Raw genomic sequence first — 21,096 nt, 5'->3', positions numbered from 1 at the left:
GGAGCCAATGGTGGGTCGCTCTCCAGCCGGGGCAGCACCACAGAGATGCAATGCGGTCTGTGCGCCGTCGTCGCTGGTCTGTTCCGCCGGGCTATGTGTATTGCAGGCAGTCGACGTGGCTCCGGAGAATCCTGTTATCAGGAACTGGCCACGGATATGCAGGAGCGACGACACTCGCAGGTGGAAGATGCAGAAATTGAGCTCATTAAAGAAAGCGAAATCGTGAAGAGAGTGGAAAACGTTCAAGCGGAAGAGGTGAGATTAGACACGATTGTTTATAAATAATCGGCTTGTGTCATAATTTATTAAGTGTAATTTATGTATATGTACTGCGAAATTTTAATGTGTTAAAAAAAAATTATTATTTGCGTCTAATTAACAAAAATATAATAGCAGTTATAAATGCAATAAATGCACGTTGTTTAACAGATATTAACATTGAAGCTAACAGTGCAATTGTTGCACACTAAAAGAAGAATACGGATATGTGTATACATCACTTGATATTTCTATTTTATAATTCATCTCAAGCATTTATTTGCTGCAATATTGTAATTGGCATTAAAATTAAAACACTTTGATTTGTAAATCTTTATATAATCTTTATATAATCTCATTTACATGAATATATATAAGGCGTCTAATAAGTAACTCGCCTTTCATGGATAGATAGAACTAAATTGAATAAAAAAATCCTCTATTATTTTACGATTGTCGCAATAATTAATAAGAAATTAATTAATAAAGATCTGCGAACGAGTGTGCATCTACATGATTCAGCAACGAGTGTAAAACGCGGGACAAGATGGGAGGAGAGCGCGCGTCTATCAATCGTAAATGGTATACAAACTATCCTTTGTTGCTGATGCATATTCATTCATAGATTGTTATTAATTAATTTTCAGTAATTATTGCGAAAATTACAAAACGATAGAAGATTTTTCTATTTGGCGTAACAGTTCTGTCTACCTACGAAAGGCGTTACATTTAATAACCAGACCAGACACTTTATACATATTATGTATTATGTTATTGTACACATACAGCAATTTTTTTACTATATTTACAAATAGATATTTACACATGTATAAATATAGATTTTACAATTATATCAAAATATATACTTACAAATATTTACAAACACAAACTCAAATAAAACATACAACTATATTGCATTTTTCGTATATATTATGTAACATTTTTAATATCAAAATATGCTAATATCAGCAAGAATTAATTTTATAATAAAAACAATTTTTTATTTTTAATTTGGAGCAACTATAATTACTTTTGAAGAAAAAACTAGAATAAACGATAAAATTGTAAAATATTCTTGAAATTGTAACATATTTAGTAATATATTAAAACATCGAAAATATATTAATAACAGTTTAATGTTTTTCTCTCAATTTATTCTTGTGCAATAAAATACATCTTAATGATTAGATTGTACGTAAAACATTTTAAAATTTAATTTTTTTAATTTTTAAATTTAATTTCAAGTTAAAATAAAAAATTTTGCAAATGATTAATTTATTATTATATTACAAAATGAAACGCGCGCGTGCATTATAGAATAATTTTTACTTTTAGCAGAATTTTCGATAAACTAGTATTTTTCTTGAATTTTTCGAAAAAATAATATATTTAAAAAATATTTCTTAATTACATCTGAAAATTTTTACATCTATGTATATATCTATATAATACACATTATGGTGAAATTGATTTAAAGCCACAGTCTTCTTCTTTTCCTTCCTTTCTTTTTCTCTTTTTCTTCCCGTTCTTTCCATTTCTTTTCTCTCACATATGATATTTTGATGTCATCAGCATTATACTTTAAGCTGCCTCGATCATTAGTTTCAAATTTATTAATTAATTTTACGATATTTAGGCATGGAGAATCATGTTATTATAATTAAAAAAATATTTTATAAAGCCATAAATTTAAATTAAAATCATGAAAAACTTGATTATAGTAAAAGTATAATATCTCAATTTCTGTGAGATAAACAGAAGAACTGATTCTTTCCAGAAAAGAGATCAGAATTGGAGATCAGAGTTGAGACTGAAAATAGATGCAATATAAATATGAAATATAACACGATATAATAATATTGCAACAATTTATATATATATATATGTATATAAATTACACGTACATAACATTGTGCGTGAGCGCGTATATGTATATATGCGAGCATGCGTGCATGTAATTTACATATGTACGTATAGAGAAATATCTAATAAAAAATTGTTTTCATCTAATCAATCTAAATCATTTAATTTATGTGTTATAATATTTAAAACAATATTGATTTTTAATCTTGCAAATATTAAAAACTTGACGTATCGCAATAAGATATAACTTAAATATAAAAATAATTTCTTATTGACAGTTCCTGAGAATATACCTATACAATTCTTATGAACATGATGTTTTACATTTACTACAAAAGACATTATATGTATGACAAAAAATGTAATATAATCCATAATAGATACCAAATAAATTATCGAATATATATCAATTTTGCAGTAAATAGATAGTCATTACAAGAATTAACGTCAGAAATTAAATTTTTTCAAATTTTTATTGTACTTTATTTATTTATAATATGTAATTACAATATAGTATATCAATTTATTTATTTATTTATTTGATACAATATACTGTATAATATATCTAAACAAAACGAAGACTGCGTAAACGTTATTACAGCACGAGAATATTGTGCCCGCAATATACGCCAAACTAAACTGTAAATATTTATTTTGTTTCAAAAGTAGAGTTTATTTTAATTCTAGTAGGGTAAACTGTACGGAAAATCAATACTTTGGGAAAACAACGACGAATGAAGACCGATTTCTCGGAAAATAACTTGTCAATTTGTAAATATGAGAATTTCGAATGAATCGTACTTTTATGTGTATGTTTTGCGATTGGTTCTGTAATTATTATAATCATTTGTAAAATTTAATATTGCTTATTAAAATTTCTATCGAATTTAAGTCGGTGTTGTTTATTGTTTTATACCAGTGATATGGGATTTTCACACATATTCATAAATATATATATAAATATATATTACGAGCAGTGCACGTGTAACTAATAAGCGCAACAATATTATATGTATATACATATGATTATAGAAGTTTAAAAAGCAAGTACAATATAAATATAATAGTCAGAACTGTTTCAGAGTAAAATGTGAAACTTTTATTCATTATTTTTTTATTTTTTTATATAAAAAATTGTTTCTAAAAAAATCGAAATATTATTTTTAAAAACCGTTTTGTTTAAAGCAAAATTATATTGACTGTAAAGTGCCACCATTAGAACAGAAACATTTTTATCTAATATAAATTCTTTTTGACAAATATATATATCTGTTAAACATATCTGCTAGTAGCATAAAATTGATCAAATATTTAATTTGTGAGATTATTATTTTAATTTTATTGTATTGCAAGTCTAAAAGTAATTGGCGCATATGTCTGAGATAAATATATTTAAAATACATATAGGAATATAATTTCAACACTTAATTTTGACCGTAATTAACATTTCTATTACTTAGTTGATGTAAACATATCTGTTTTGCAGGTGATTGCACTGAAAGAATAAGTGAGACATTATGTATGCATGTTATATAACCCAAACATAATCAGTATCATAAAATAAGGTGTATCGTGTATCTTATAAAATATTGTTTGATTTTTATGATGATTTTTATTTCGTATTGTTTCTTTATTAATATATTATTTTGTTCTTTATGTAACGTCAAATAAACAAAAGATTTATGTTATATATTTTATCAAATATGTAAACATTTTCTACGGATATTTATTAATAAATTTATATATATTAAAAAAAATTTTGTTTTTAAAAAAGGAATTAATTTAAGTAAGAACGATGCTTCAGTTAGTTTGTATTCAATTACGTTAGTACTACGAATGTTGCATCTCAGAATTTTACAAAAATTTATCGATGTATATATTCACGCAAGATAAGGAAATAATAAAAATAGTTTTTAATAATTCGCCTGCATACATCACCTTCTGTGAGAATTTTAAAATTAGACCTAAGGTCAGATGTTGGTAGCTGTCGTCATCAACGTTCCTGACCTAGACTCGCTCGAGTGTAAACATTCGACACGTTCATAGAACGAGAAAGATGTGAATAGAAAGAAAAGAAAAATTTATATTCAATATATTAAATTGGTTCATGTTCATGTCACATGTCGATAACGTACAAAAAAGTCAAAACAAACTGATGATTTAATAAAACTCGATTATCGCGATTTTACGTATTCAAGCTGACATCACGATAATCAACGTGGGCGATACGTTTCAAAAAAATATTTCTGAATATTATGTCAAATTTCGATCTTTATATAATATTTCTATCAGATACGACAATCATTAAAAATCTTAATGTATTTCTTCATTATTAAATTTATAAGTGTATATAGTGTTGTTAGAAGTTGTTAGAAGAATTACGTTTTATATTTTTATTATTATCTACTCTTTATTATAACAATTATTACTTTCATCACTAGCTTTTTCTTTGATAAAAACAAAAAATTGATTTATCGATTGATATTAAAACATTTTTATATTATATATATCGTATGCGCGTGTCTACGATACACTTCATATGAAGTATTGACATCTTGATGCACGTCGCATATTCTGACGTCACAATAGCCCGTAATTATATGTATTTTTATATTGCTATTATTATCGTCAGCATGTATAACAAAATGACGATATGTAGTTAAATGAAATAACGAAGTAATTTTAACATCGTTATATGCAGGATTATATAAAGCATCAAAAATATAATGTTTAAAAGTAAATGTATGTCTGAGAGTACCATTACTACATAATATACATAGATAAACGAGCAAAAAAATTAATTTGTCAAACTTTAAAGGAATTTTAGTGTAAAATTCCCTATTTAAAAACTTATCACATGCATCGCAATTTTGATAAGAAGATAGTTCGCACAAACATTTATATGTAATATCATTCGAGAAACAGTTTAGTATTAAATTTATATTATTACAATTTTTTATATTTTTAATCACTTTGCTCTTACACAATTATAGTTAGAAAAAGAGCAACTTTTCTTTCCTTCGTAGTAAAAAACAGAGTAAATTTACTTTTTATTAAATTTCTGAAAAAAAAAGGATAGAATTGATTTATATTCATCTTTAAAACGTTTAATATTTATGTTATTTTGGTATTATTTGATATCTTTTGTCTTCAAATAATTTTATAAATAACGAGGTAGAAATATTTTTGCATTGCATGCAATGGTTAATGAGTTGATAACTTTTCCAAGTTAGATCTAACAATAAATATATTCATGGCAATTACCACTTATTATTACTTATTTTACTACATTTTCGTTGTTTACAGCTATCTTTATACAGAAATCTTTTTGATGAATGCAAAAACTGAATTCTAGAATAATAATATGCCATCAAAGAAAATACATAACCAAAAATATTTTCAAAGTCGAAGTAAGATTGATTTTTATTGGGTTTTTTTTACGCAAAAATTCTAATTTTTATCAATTTAATTTAACTTGTGATATTATTGCAGTAGTTTAATTGCGTTAGATAAAGTCCGGAAAAATTTCGGCGCGCAGTTTGAATAACTACAAAAATATGATATATATGCATGTACATATATAGGATATAGATAATTCACTGGGAATTATTTAGGCAAAAAAGATCTAGCTTTGACCGTCATAGGCCTGAATATGCTTATATTTAGTGTCTAATTTGTATCTCTAGTTACAGTAATCGATATTGACGCATCCATAACCATTTACAATTTCAATTCTGTAGTATTTTAAAACAAAAAATTCTGGTATATCGGTCTCTTTATTTGAAATTTTTCAAGTTTTTTTTTCAAAAACTGAAGTGTTAGTTATAACACGAAATCAGCAATCTTATTTTCGATAATAAATTTTTGCGTAATAAAAAAATTCAAGGCTGGAGCAATAAATTAGCAATAAATTAGCATTTAATTATGTTATTTACCCCAGCCAATTTTTAATGACATCAGAGATATCAGGTTCATAGATTACATTTTATTTCTTTTATAATAAAAAAATCTATTCATCATTCAGAGTCCCCTCTCTTTTATTAAATGGTTTGTAGCGATTAATTTTTTTACTTCTCTAAATAAATTATATAGATGCGCATAAATGCAAGAATGTGTTCATTCGCATGCATATTTATGTACATACGGTGTACGCACATACATGCATATCGTTCGTACGTCGTCTGTATACGCAAGTGCATTCATGCATTCGTGTGCGCATGCGTATCTTCTCCAGTATTAAACAAAAAGCAAAACTTTAGAGCCATAAGTTTTAAAGGGAATTTTTTTTAAACATTTTGCTAGAACTGTTATGTAACAATGTTACCTCCGTTCTTTTAAGTGGAATTAATTCGTCAAACGTTACATTTACATAGCTTTTATCTTAAGAAATTCACGTGACTCAAATCTAACGTCAAAAAATAAAATTTGAATAATATTCTAATCTTTGTACTTATTTTTTTCACGTTTTATATTATTTCAGTTGGCTGTCGTTCAAATTGATATTTTCAAATATGCGTACAAAATACGCAACTCGATAATATAAATGCTGTAAAAATACTTTGCTAGCACAGTAAGAAAATAATTTAGTTATTTGCACTTCAGTATGTACCATTTTATTTAATCCGTTATGATTTGTCTTTCATGATAAATTATGTATATTAAATACCCTCAAAGAAAGAAATCTAAAGGTGTGAGATCCGGTGACCTTAATGACTAAATTACAGGATCTCCCCTGTCAATATACCGCTCTGGAACGTGCTATTTAAAGTCGACTTCTGCGAGATAAAGATTATGGTTGTAACATGATGATGCATCTGAGCATTATAAGATTGTATTAGGATACACAACAAATGCAATCTTTTGTAATGTTAACGTTATAATAAGCATAATCATTATACATCGAGATCAATTATTACTCTTACATTTTTTTTACTAAATATCAACTCCGGTTCTAGCTGAGATGACATTTTATCGCAATAAATATTAAGATAATAACAAAGAGTTTAAAAGCGCTTATTAACATATTAGTAATAAATTGATTATCATTATTAATTTAATTAATGTGAACTGGTTGTAGCAAAAAACTATGTTATAACCGATGAATAGAAATATAGCGATAATGTCTATAACTCACCAAATTAATATTTGTCCAATAATTCTCTCATAATATATCGGATGACCAAAATTATATTTATTATATTTACTCTTTTATTATATATATTAATAAATATAACACAACAAATGTAAATATACAGTTATTTCGAGATATATATCAATTACTGAGCAACACATAGAATTATATTTGGAGAATATAATAAATAAAATTTGAAGCATATTCCAAGAAATGTAAAATGTTTTATAGTACTTAATAACATACATATACATATATATATATATATATATATAATGTTATTACGTATTTAAAATATTTAACGATATCTTAAAGTATGTATACTTGTTTAAAAAACTGTTATCGCGCAGTGATAAAATGCAGTTTAAAAATATAAAGATGGCTTTGACATATATTTACTATTAAAGAATATACATATCATTATTTTTCCTTTCGATTTTGATGAATTTTAAATATGTAACTGTTCAAAGTAAGAGATAATTCCAGGAGATTGAAGGGATGTAAGTATGAGAGAGAGAGAGAGAGAGAGAGAGAGATTCCAGATTCCAATAACTTTGATAATTTGATAAAGATCGTTTTTTAAAAGTATATTAAAAATGCACAAAATAATAATAAAGATCAAACATTCGCTATAATTAATTGTTTTTAATTTATTGATAAAAATAAAGTTGTATTTTTATTATTTTATTTAATGAAATGCAGACATGAACTCAACTTCTAACTTAATTAATTAAATAATATTATACATATATTAAACAAGAACTGAAGTACGTGCATTACGTATATAGATACATTTCATTGATATATGATCTTTATCTGAAAATATATTTATATTATAGATAAAGAATCCTCTCTATTCTCTCTATTTTGAATCGTGTGAAACTCTTAATTCATGAAATATGTATTTTTAGAATATTATAAATTTTACATATTTCTTTAAATAAAAGAAATTTCAATAACATTAATCTTAACATGTAATATCTCAACAGTCAAATCGAAAATAAATTTTTCAAAACGTATATTATAAATTTTATTGGCAGAATATCAACAGAAGTATTAATTTTTGTCAACTGAAGTGATTAATAAAATATGATGACAAATTGATTACCAAATAAAAACCGAATAAAATTTGTTATGTTTTTAGTTTTTGTATTTTGTTTTGAATGCGGACATTATAAGATATATGGAAAAAGGTTTAAATATCTTAATGAAAAAGAACCGTCTTATTACGAATACATCGTAAAAAAATTCAAATTCTCTTGACTATAAAGTATTGCCTTATTTTTCATATTCCTGTATTTGCACCATCTGTATTTGCACCAATGCTGCAATATAACACTCACCATAACTACGCGCTTCTCGAAGCGCTAAATGTAATTATTACTATAAAGGCAGGCGCAGCTGCGATACAACAATATATAGGACGAACCTATAATACAATATGACATAAATATCGGTTATAGAAGGACACAGGTATTTTATATATACATGTGTATTTAAGATTTAAAAAGGAGTTTTAATAATTATTTTGAATAAGAGAAATAAACGAACGGAGAAGCATTTATTTTACGTTACAAGATTTCGAAAATTATGATAGATGGTCTATTATTTAAATTGAAAATAAATGTAATTAAAATATATAAAATAAATAACTTTTGAAATTAAATGTTTTATTTTAGGAAGAAATTTATAGTAATTGTTAGTGGTGACTTTGATGGAATCGCAAATATTACGGTAACAAATTATTGAATCCCTATTATTAACAAAAAAATGTATATTATATATTTCTTAGTATATAAAATATTATTGATTATCTGAACGATATTGCATTAAAAATTCATTTCTACGTAAAAATGAAAATAAGAGTAACAATCTCCAGTGACCTTAATCTTAACGAATATTGTTCAGGACATAATCCTGAACAGCATTCAAGAGGTTTTAGCCGTCGGTCAGACACCTTGCGTAGTGCTAATGTCGGCGGTACTGTAACTTTCAAGCCTTATAATTCGAAAAGTACTTCATGAAAAAATATTTTATTATAGTGTTTTGGAAAGCTCTCGAGGTGTGCTATAAGAATATGCAATGAAAAATAGGGGGTTCCGTTTAAAATATTCAAAGTGTCATTGCTCTGATCTTGATGACGCCACCCAAGACTGGTCAGACTGATCAGATCACTAAATAGATCATTTAGAACCCCACAACTTTTGTCTGAAACGTTTTTTTCTAAAATGCTCTATTTCTGGGATAAAAGGGTGCACTGAGAAAAAAGTTTTGTTGATATATGACCAACAAAAAGTTTTTCGTTGTCCTAACCAAAATTTGGTTATTCTAACCAAATTTTTGGTTAGGACAACAAAGTTTTTGTTAGAATATGTGACTAACAAAAACTTTTATGTTATTCTAACAAAAAATTTTGTTAGCATAACTAAATTTTGGTTAGGACAACAAAAAACTTTTTGTTGGTCATATATCAACAAAACTTTTTTCTGAGTGTGGTCTGAGATATTCTATATATCCTGATATTTTTATAGGTTTATTAATATTTCCTAGATTGTACATAACCTAAGAACAAGAAATTAACTAGATTATATTTGCAAAACTTCTTGATACAAAATAAAAGTTTTCGGATCATCTATTCTTTACTCTAAAATAATTATTAAGTTTTTTTTAACACTAAAAAGATAAAAATTTATTTACTATTATTTCGAATTTTATACAATTTGGTGCACACGCTAAAACTATTATATTTCAAAGCAGTTCTTTTTTTGTTTGTGATATTTATAAACTCATTTCGTTTACGATACTGTGACGCAAGATTTCTGCTATTTTCATTGCTTGGCATGTCTCATCGATGAGAGTTCATGGAAAATTGTCGACCACTCGTATATATTAGAGATAATTTTGAGCAATATATTTCACGGCCAATATGCTGACAGTGCCAAATATTTGTGTGAGAAACCCATTTTAGACGATATTTTTTTAAGCACATCTTATTTAAATAATATTATATAAGATTCTAAATTTTGTATTCTCTGTTATTATGTAATTATAAAATATCAAAGTGTGTGTATTGATGTTATAATAGATTTTATATATAAAAAAAGATGTTTAAAAAAATGATATTTGTAATTGTTAAAATACAATACTTATTTCTTATAATAACAAATCAAATATGTGCTTCTCAAGCTCCAATGTTTCGCACAATATATCGAATATCTCCAAAACTTTTATGACCCCAGCTTATAACGGATGCTTCGAATGAATTTCTTGTTAGAATTAATTTTGCTTTACAATAATCATATAATGTTACTTTTCCATTTCTCTGAATTTTTGTAGACAAATCTGTTATAAAAAATTGATACATATTTTGCTGAATGTGCTTAAACATTGAATAATTTAAAAAAATGTGAAAAACTAATGTTAATTGGTATATATGTCTGAAATTAAGTTGCAGATTCGAATCCTCCGTTCGTGACGAATTTTTTCTTTCATTTTTTAATTTTGTTTATATAAAACAAATATTTCTTTTATCATCATTTATGTTTCCGCTAAAATTATAGATAATCTTGTGATTGACTTTAAAACGAATAATTTTAAACGTATCTGAATTTTCTTTAAAACAACTTGTCATTTCTTTTAAGAAATATTTATTTACACATTGTTATATACATATATGGTACCAACAGATCGGTATTTCTGATAGCTCATAGAAATTGCGTGACTATAAACTATTCCTATACAGATTGTTTCCAAATAGATAAATTGGATTAGGAAGTTGAACACAAAAGTGACCATTAAGATCATCCGATCTTGCATCATTCGATTTTCTTATGCAAAGATATGTAAAAGAAAAGATTTTTGCAATTTTTAATCAGTAAAATTTGCAACATATAAAACCTGCGTATTAGACGCAGGCATTACCGTGGATATATTGTAAAATTCATGAAATCTTTCATATGATGCAATTTAATGTAAATGGTAATTTATTTAAATATTTAGTAATAATACATACAAAGCATTCTATGTGTGAGAAGCAAAGAGACTGATGATAAACAAATGCTTCTTACGTAAAAGGTAAGCAGACTAATACTTAAAAAAAACATTTTAATCATTAAATATCTATTATATTCACGTCATTAATCCTGGATACAACTAAGCACTCACTATAATTTGAGTATGCCCTCAAATATTTTTATAAATCAGATAATTATTTATCGCTATATATTATAGGTACCCGAAATATTATTAATTGCGTTTTATTCTTTTCTTTATATCCAAAAATATTTGAAGCAATCTTATCGTTTTTTATGCTAACGGATTAACAAGAGAATAAACATTACATATATAATTATATAATTGCTGAATTGATATTTATTAATTATAATTACAGATTTAATTTAGAATGTTTTTTATGTTATATATTCTTAAAAATTTATTTTTATTTAAAAAGAATTGCGTGTAAAGATACATATATAATACATAAGATAAACCATGGCATTTTAAATGCCCACTTCAAATATCTGAAAAGGAAGGCATTAAAAATGTTTCAGACAAAAGTTGATGTTTGGTTTTGAAGGAAAATTTATGCTATTAATTTCAATCTTTAAATGCAAATCTTGAAAACTAGATAGCATTAAAAATTTAATTTTTAATATAATGTCGATGTAAGTTTTCGTTTGTGATCAGTGAGAATAAAATTGGTTTCGCAGTTAATTTTGAAAATCTCGATTTATTACGCAAAAAGAAACATCTTTTTATTTTCAGTTCAGTCACACATATGTACATAACGATTCCGTTCCTCGCTGTGGATTTTTCACAATGTCTACATACAATATTATTAAAAATATGCAATAGTAGTACTTTGATACGTACATACTCGTAGTAATTTCCGATCTGATAATGCAAACGAAACAGATCAATAAAGAGTAAAAGAAAGTCGGGAAGAGAATGGGAGAAAGAGAGTAAAAGAGCGAGAGAGAGAGAGAGAGAGAGAGAGAGAGAGAGAGAGAATAATACAAATGTGCGCACACGTACGCTCAAATACATATATACCTACATATAATTGACAGAACATTTAAAAAGATGAAGTTGATTATGAAGTCACAATAGAAGCCGCGAAATGCGCTCGTGGCATATCGTTTGTTTGAATTGAAATCAAAATGAAATCATATGATAGGATTAAAGGTATTTATTGATATGAAAGTTGTTAACGCATTTTTTCATAACAGCGGAAATATATAGATATTTTGTACTAATATAGTACTATAAAATCGTGTATATAAAATAAACATTAATAAACGTTTATAAGTAACGAAATATAATTATAGTCACGAAATACTAGAAATACATACATATTTTTTTGCAAAATAAATATATAGTAGATAATATTTGAACTAAAAATATTGAAAATTTTTTTACGACTTCTTTAAAACTTCCATAAAAATTATTTAAAACTTTCCTAAAAAACCTTACAAAGGTAAAAAATGTATGTTACATATATAAAAAACATTTAAAAGTGTATTAAGTTATTAAATAAACTTAATTGCTCCGATGAAATCAATCTAATTAGTCAAGTATTATTGAGACGAACTTAAATCTTAAAAAAAAACTTGTGAATATATTATACATATATTTAATTAATAGAATTTTATTTTTCTATGATTTTATGCAAATTGTAAGTTATATAAAACGAACTTAAAATCAAAGTAAATCATACAAATTTGAATTTTTGTTACTTGAATACTTTTGAATGGCATTTTTTAATATATTTGATATACATTTTTACCTTTATAAGATTTTTTATTTATATAGAAATTTGTTTACAAATAAACATTCAGCAACTAGTGAAGACATAAAAGGGCGAAAAAAACTTGTTTTGCAGTAGATTTAAATAAAATTCGAAATACAATATTTTTCACATTGATTTTTTTAGAACACGAATGTATAAGATATAACTATTTATTATACGTACGTACATATTTTTTAACCGCACATACGCACACATATACCTACATACACGCACGTATATGTATAGTTAATATATAATATCGATGTTACATATATATTAATAGTATCATTTTTATATGTACAAATAACATTTTTTAAATGAAGGTTGAAATAGTTCATACACTTTATTTTCATACAAAATGGTTCATATGAACGGGGGATAAAATCTTTTTATAATCAATAACTGTAGTTGTAACCCAGATAGCGCACGTGTGTAAAATGGGGATATAAGGCATTTGAAACACGTCTTATGATATGATATCGAAAAGACATCTTAACTGTCTTATATCTTTAAGATGTTTTATGTCCTCGTTTTGAACCTAATGTTGTCTGAGAACATCTAGAAAATTTCGAATAAGTTGCGTTCCCATACCTATATTAGGTATACATTACAGTTGAAATTAGATTAATATAATTTACATATTACATTTGTAAGATTTTTATGAATATATTTCTATTTATCTTTTCTCTTTATTTTACCTACCAAGTATTTATATAAAAATTTTATAATATTTTTATTATGTGTGTGTAGTTGAAGATATGTAGTTAAAAATGAAAGATTGAAATGATACAGATTGTTATTTATAATATTTTAATTTCTCAAATATCAATCCAAATTCTCAAAATCTTTATTCGTTTCTATTAGTTTTGAGTTTCTTTTTAATCATTTTGAAAAAATAATTTTATTAATTTTTTTGAATATTTTTAATATACAGTACAAACAAAATTTCTATTTCACAAGCTTATCATTTTGCGAAAATGTAGCTATATGTAATCGATATGAAATGACCGCTTAATCTCTAAAATATACACAGTAAAAAATCGTGTGTCCATATGTAGAATTGTTCTTGTGTTACCACATTTTGATTACTTCAATGTAAAATAAACTGATATGTTACTTTATTTTTGTAACATTTTGATATGTTAGATTCATGTCACCTTTCTAACTTAACAATTGCGTGTGTCAATTAAAAATGGAATATTATTTTGAGTGTTTTTAACACAATTGTTTCAATTAATCTATATATCTCAAAGTTAATTTAATATCGAAGAATTTTTTCATTTACATTATACGAACAAAAATGTTTTATTAACATTTTCTTACGAGTTACTGCAACTACTTTTCTATGTACTCTACTTATTTTATATGTTAGCTTTAAATCACCCTTAAAGTCAAAATAACAAATATAAATGTAAAGTATTGTGTCAATTATTTTTTATTACTAATTCGTTAATAAATAACACAAGACGAATGAGTTACTTTAACTTAAAATTTAGAGTGGATCTCCTGGGACATGTAAAAAATGTTAAAATTAACATTTTCTTTTTTACTGTGTATATAATTTAATATTAATCATCATTGATATCAAATGATATATATTTTAGAGATTAAGATTTATTTATTGTCTAATGAAACTGTATTATCATGCTAATTTAAATAGCCTCTATCATAAACTTATCTTGTAAGCAAACATAGAAGCATGAAAAATTATTATATGGAAAATTTATGTGGTATCATGTTATGTCATGCGGTTGGATAAACAGAAATTTAAAATAATAACGTAGACCGACGTAAACTAATATCCATATATTTATTTTACTCATGCACGCGTCCATACACATAAAAAATTCATAGAAACATAAATATAAAAAGAAAAGTCTAGATAAATGTGGTCCGAATAATCGCTTCAGATTGCATGAGAATATCTGATGAAGTCATGTTCGCGCTCGGTCGCTTGTCGATTTTAACATTCTGTCCGTTCACCCTGCGTGACATGTATCTTATTAATCTCTATTTCGCCGAATCAATAGTACTCTAGACAAAACTGTATTGATTTTTAATTTAACTATACGATATTCTAGAATCAAGTGATAATATTTTTAATAAAACAAAAATTATAACAAAAATGATAGCTCTTTAATATTCTGTAATTAAGAATACTTGTCTCTTTCTAATATAAAAGAATTTTTAATTTTACGATAATATATACATATTATATCTACATTGCATCGTGACATATGTTAAGTTCAATAACGTCGTACTGCACACGACTAATCATTTAGCAAACAAATCGATTTCGTCGATAAACGTATCGACTTCTGCACGATTACATTAAAATTACTATAAATGTAATTGCAATATAAAGAAGCATACATTTATTTTCCGATATCTTATTCTTTTGATAAAATTAAAATGATTTAATTTTTAGTATTCAAAATAAAATTAAAATTATATAGAATTTAATTAATTTTATTACAAGATCAATATGCTGATACACAAAACTTGAATGATTTTGTCATTAACATATTATCAAAATTATAATATTGCAAAAGCTTTAACCGTTTTAACATTTATTAAAAACTTATTCAAATAGAAAATGGAGTTTTATCACAAATATAAATTCTATATTATTTGTATATATGTTATAAATTAAATATATAGGCGAAAAAAAGATTTCAACCCTTCCATTTCTACTCTGTATTTCTATCCAAAAAAGACTTCTTAATCTAATCCAATCGAACCTAATCAAAATCTGAATTAAGGATAAACGTTGGCAAAGAGGTATTACTTCAAGCAAATCATAGTTTTTTATGATTTTATTGAGCATAATCGAAGATATGAAATTTATATTATTATAAAAGTTTTTATTATACCGTTCAACTTTTTGCTGAGCACAAAAACGAAGATAATAAATTTCTTACAAATTTTTTTTGTGTTAAATATGATTCCCTTTATCAAATTGTTCTATCAAATGACATCATTTTAGAAAGCTGTTAAAGCTGCAATCATATATCATATGATTATAAGGCTTGTCGCATCAAAATTGCGATTTATATAAGCCATTAAGTATGTATCTTTTTTTTAATTATGTTATTCGAACTTCTCTCTCTCTCTCTCTCAGAATTTTTTAGATCGCTGAATACTAATCTGTTGTTAGACATTGATAACTGAATGTTTTTATGTATTGAGACTAACTATAATGGCAATAAAATTAAACTATGAAACATTTCTGGCATTAAATGTTATTAAAAGAAACTCACATTAGATTAGATGTCTCTGGTATTTATATCACTAAATGTAACTAGTCTGTATTAGAAACGATGCCTCTGGCGTCTAGCCCATATCAAAATAGACACCTCTGATACCTTTGACACTTTTGATATCTTTTAATCAAAAAGAAAGCCCTCATCAAAATAGATCCCTTCAACATTTAAATTATTGAAAGTAATCAGTACAAAGAAACCATTTTTAATATTTAAATTATTATTATTATTATTATTATTATTAGGATTATTTTTTGCTGAGGAAGACTCCAAAGTGAGTCAAAATTTTCAAACATTATTATTAAGCAAAATTAGATTTACTATTGTAAAGTATTTTTAGCTTTATAAAGCTAGCAGGACCAAATCAGCAGAATCAAATCGAATCGATCGAAATTTTTAGTACTCATTTTGTACTAAATTGTACCATTAATGATAATTTTGTACCGTATACCATTTTCGAAAAAAATCGTGGCGCTGCTGGCTTAATAAGCTAGCAGGACCAATTCAAAATAAAAGATAAAAAGAAAAATAATATCAGAAATCAATAATACGATTGAATATTTGTACTATTTTATACTGCCAAAAACAATTCTATATTATGTCATTTCCAAGAAAACAATGACGTAGATAATATTTCAGCTGGCAGGATCATAAAAAAAACAAAATGAAGGTAAAAATTAACACAACTGAATTTGTACCATTGAAAGTAAGTTAATATTTTACATGTTTTCTCCTTAAAATGACTTTATTAGTATACACTTACAATCTGTTCTACGTCAAATCGTACATCTTTGAAAAATCATTTTATTTTTTTAATTTGCTAACATATTCTACACGTAACATATTCTATAGATAATAATAAGACACGTGTTTCGTGAAAAAAATGTGAGATTTTTTGTAAAGTTGTTGACGCTTGTAAGTTGCATAAATTTATAAAAAACGTCACTCATGAAACATTCAAATTATTATATCGTCGAAATAATTAGTCGTATAAAAAAAATGTAAGATTTTCCGAGATTAAAAGTCCTATATTCTAAAGATCTTAAATTGATCTATGATTGTGGATTATTTTTAATTTATTATTTTCATATAAATAAATCATTTTCCATTTTTTTACAATTTTTATGAACATTTTTCATCAACTCGTCAATTTACAAATTTTAAAAATATTATATTCCCATTTCAATTATGAAGTAACCTTGAAAATTTCAGAATAGAACTCAAATAGTTAAAAAATTCTATTCTGAAATTTTCAAGATTACTTCATAATTGAAATGGGAATATAATATTTTTACAAAATTTGGAAATTGACGAGTTGATGAAAAATGTTCATAAAAATTGTAAAAAAATGGAAAATGATTTATTTATATGAAAATAATAAATTAAAAATAATCCACAATCATAGATCAATTTAAGATCTTTAGAATATCGGACTTTTAATCTCGGAAAATCTTACATTTTTTTGTACGACTAATTATTTCGATATAATAATTTGAATGTTTCATGAGTGACGTTTTTTATAAATTTATGCAACTTACAAGCATCAACAACTATACAAAAAAATCTCACATTTTTTTCACGAAACACGTGTCTTATTATTATCTGTAGAATATGTTATGTGTAGAATATGTTAGCAAATTAAAAAAATAAAATAATGTTTCAAAGATGCACGATTTGACGTAGAACAGATTGTAAGTGTATACTAATAAAGACATTTTAAGGAGAAAAAAAACATGTAAAATATTAACTTACTTTCAATGATACAAATTCAGTTGTGTTAATTTTTACCTTCATTTTGTTTTTTTTTATGGTCCTGCCAGCTTAAATATTATCAACGTCATTGTTTTCTTGGAAATGACATAATATAGAATTATTTTTGGCAGTATAAAATAGTAGAAATTCAATCGTATTGATTTCTGATATTATTTTTTTTTTTATCTTTTATTTTGAATTGGTCTTGCTAGCTTATTAAGCCAGCAGCGCCACGATTTTTTTCGAAATGGTACACGGTACAAAATTATTATTAATGGTACAATTTAGTACAAAATGAGTACTAAAAATTTCGATAGGTTCGATTTGATTCTGTTGATTTGGTCCTGCTAGCTTTATAGAGCTAGTACTTTTTGCGCTTTGATTACTATGCCGCACTTTTAGTAGTTTGTCCTATAATTTTGTTATAATTTGCTTGCGAATAAAGCGCTTTGATGTATTATTTTTTTAATGTTGCGCAAATTCGCAAAAGATTCAGCAATGTGTTGTAATTAATCTATAAGTTTAAATATTTTAATAGCGCTCAGTGAAGTGATTATTTTTGTAGATATATATTCTGTCATATTTGTGATATACATGATATGCAGTGCGAAGAAGTATCTAAATTTATCAAATTAAATATATATGTTCAAATTAAGTATTCGCAAAAAAAGCATTTCTCCTGCATCATCTCGCTGAGTGAGATGAACGAGAAATAAAAAAAAGGAGGACTAAATCCTGCTGGTGTGAAGTTGGCACCCCATTTTGAAAAAATCGATATTTTATACACAGTTCCGTTTGCACCCACAATAGTTCTACAGTTCCTGCTAAGTTTTAACAATAGTTCCGCTGATTTAGCTAAAAAAAATTTTATAAATGGGGTGCTGCCAACTTCGCGTGGCACCCCAAGTATCGCAAAAATTAATTTTTATCACGAAATTCTAAAGTTCTCGAAGAGTTCTACAGTTCCTGATAAGTTTCAGCGACAGTTCCGGCCTTTAAGTATTTTTAAACAATTTTTTTAAGTGAGAGCCAGCACCCCACCGCAAGAGTAAAGTACCTCATAACGGTCAGTTCTCGCCGACTTTTTGCTATTTTACTACAGTTCTACAATAGTTCTAACGCTTTCTGTAGGTTTTGCACAGAATTCTGGCCTCTACGTATTTTTAAATAATTTTTTGATGTCAGAGCCAGCACCCCACTACAAGAGTAAAGTACGTAACAGTTCCCGCGGACTTTTTGCTATTTTCCTATTGTTTTGCAATAATTCCAACGCTTTCTAAAGGTTTTTATTAAGGTTCCTATTTTTAAAACAGTCACTGATATGCGAAAACTATCAAGGACTGCCATAAAACGATAGGGACTATCGGCATCGCATAAAAAATATGCTACCAGCAGTACCAGCAGTCAGATTAAAAAATTATTTAATGATACGTAAGGACGAGAACTTAAATTTATGCGAGACATATTGAAAGCGTTAGAGAATTGTTACAGAACTATTAGAAAAACTTGAAATATTGTTTAGGAGTTCCATTACATGATATTTTACTGTTGTGGTGCGGTGCTGGCTCTCACTTTAAAAAATTGTTTAAAAATACGTAGAGGCCAGAACTCTGTGCAAAACCTACAGAAAGCGTTAGAACTATTTGTAGAACTGTAGGAAAATGGCAAAAAGTCCGCGGGAACTTGCTGTTACGTGATACTTTACTCTTGTGGTGCGGTGTTGGCTCTGACATTAAAAAATTGTTTAAAAATACATAGAGATCAGAACTCTGTGCAAAATCTACAGAAAACGTTAGAACTATCGTAGAACTGTAGTAAAATAGCAAAAAGTCGGCGAGAACTGACCGTTACGCGGTACTTTACTCTTGCGGTGGGGTGCTGGCTCTCACTTTAAAAAATTGTTTAAAAATACTTAGAGGCCGGAACTGTCGCTGAAATCTATCAGGAATTGTAGAACTTTTCGAGAACTTTAGAATTTCGTGATAAAAATTAATTTTTGCGATACTTGGGGTGCCACGAGAAGTTGGCATCCCATTTATAAAATTTTTTTTTTTTTAGTTAAATAAGCGGAACTATTGTTAAAACTTAGCAGGAACTGTAGAACTATTATGGGTGCAAACGGAATTATGTGTAAAATATTGATTTTTTTCAAAATGGGGTGCCAACTTCACACCGGCCTAAATCCTTGCTACGTGAAACTAAAAAAAGCAGTGAATTAACTATAATCAAATATCTTACTGTGATTGTGCTAATTTTATCATTTCAATACCTATCATTATGTTACGATTGTTTAATATTATTTATTATTAACGATAATAAAATGCCACAATATTGTTATTCAAATTTATCTTTCTCTTTAAAAGTAATAATATTACCAAATCAAGTAAAATAAAATTATACACTATAATATAATAGTTGTACTGTCACGTTTTGATATTAAAAATATTATATTCAATAAAGTATGTAATATAGTTCTATATATGATAACCAGAGGCGTAAAAAGAGTTAGCTGTTCTAATAGTGTGCATATATAGTTATTCGTAGTTAGGAATCTTCAATTAATAAATGGAGATAAGAAATAAATCGTGCAAGACATATATATCTTAATAGATAAAATAGAGGGAAATAGTTTTAATGAAAACTGCCAACTGAAATAGCAGAATGACGTTAAAAGACGGCATTAATGACGTCTAGTAGATCAAAATAGACGTCACTATATTGTATTTATAGACATTACTTTACTACTTCACTACATTCACGAAGTTGCGATTTCATCGCATTTGTAGTACGTCCAAATATAATGCAATAAATCTCATTGTCAGCTTTGCGTGCTATGCACGCGTCGCATATACTTGCTAGTCACGCCCCTGATGATAACATGAATATAAAGCTAAGTATCTCAAGAAGAATATATAATATTCTGAGATATTTTTTTCCGTATATAACTTTTTTATTATAATATGCTATAATATAAAGGATATCCCATTTTAACTTTTACATCGAAATATCTTAAAAAATATGAAAGATAAAATTTTTTTCAA

At 26.3% G+C, this 21,096-nt stretch overlaps 1 protein-coding gene across 2 annotated transcripts in view; it reads left to right on the top strand.

Moving 5' to 3' along the window:
* Positions 1-7: 7 nt before the first annotated feature.
* The window catches only part of LOC108758071 (uncharacterized), a 41,316-nt gene continuing 20,227 nt past the window's right edge, over positions 8-21,096 (top strand). For both annotated transcript variants that reach the window (XM_018502844.1, XM_018502845.1), the window contains exon 1: positions 8-255. In XM_018502844.1, the coding sequence (XP_018358346.1) occupies positions 46-255 (210 nt within the window). In that variant the 5' untranslated portion in view covers positions 8-45. The remainder of the gene's footprint in view (positions 256-21,096) is intronic.

Source organism: Trachymyrmex cornetzi, unplaced genomic scaffold, assembly GCF_001594075.2.
Source record: "Trachymyrmex cornetzi isolate Tcor2-1 unplaced genomic scaffold, Tcor1.1 scaffold15, whole genome shotgun sequence".
Taxonomy (NCBI): Eukaryota; Metazoa; Arthropoda; class Insecta; order Hymenoptera; family Formicidae; genus Trachymyrmex; species Trachymyrmex cornetzi.
The sequence above is the reverse complement of the archived record's forward strand: the minus strand, read 5'-3'. Positions and strand labels throughout refer to the sequence as shown.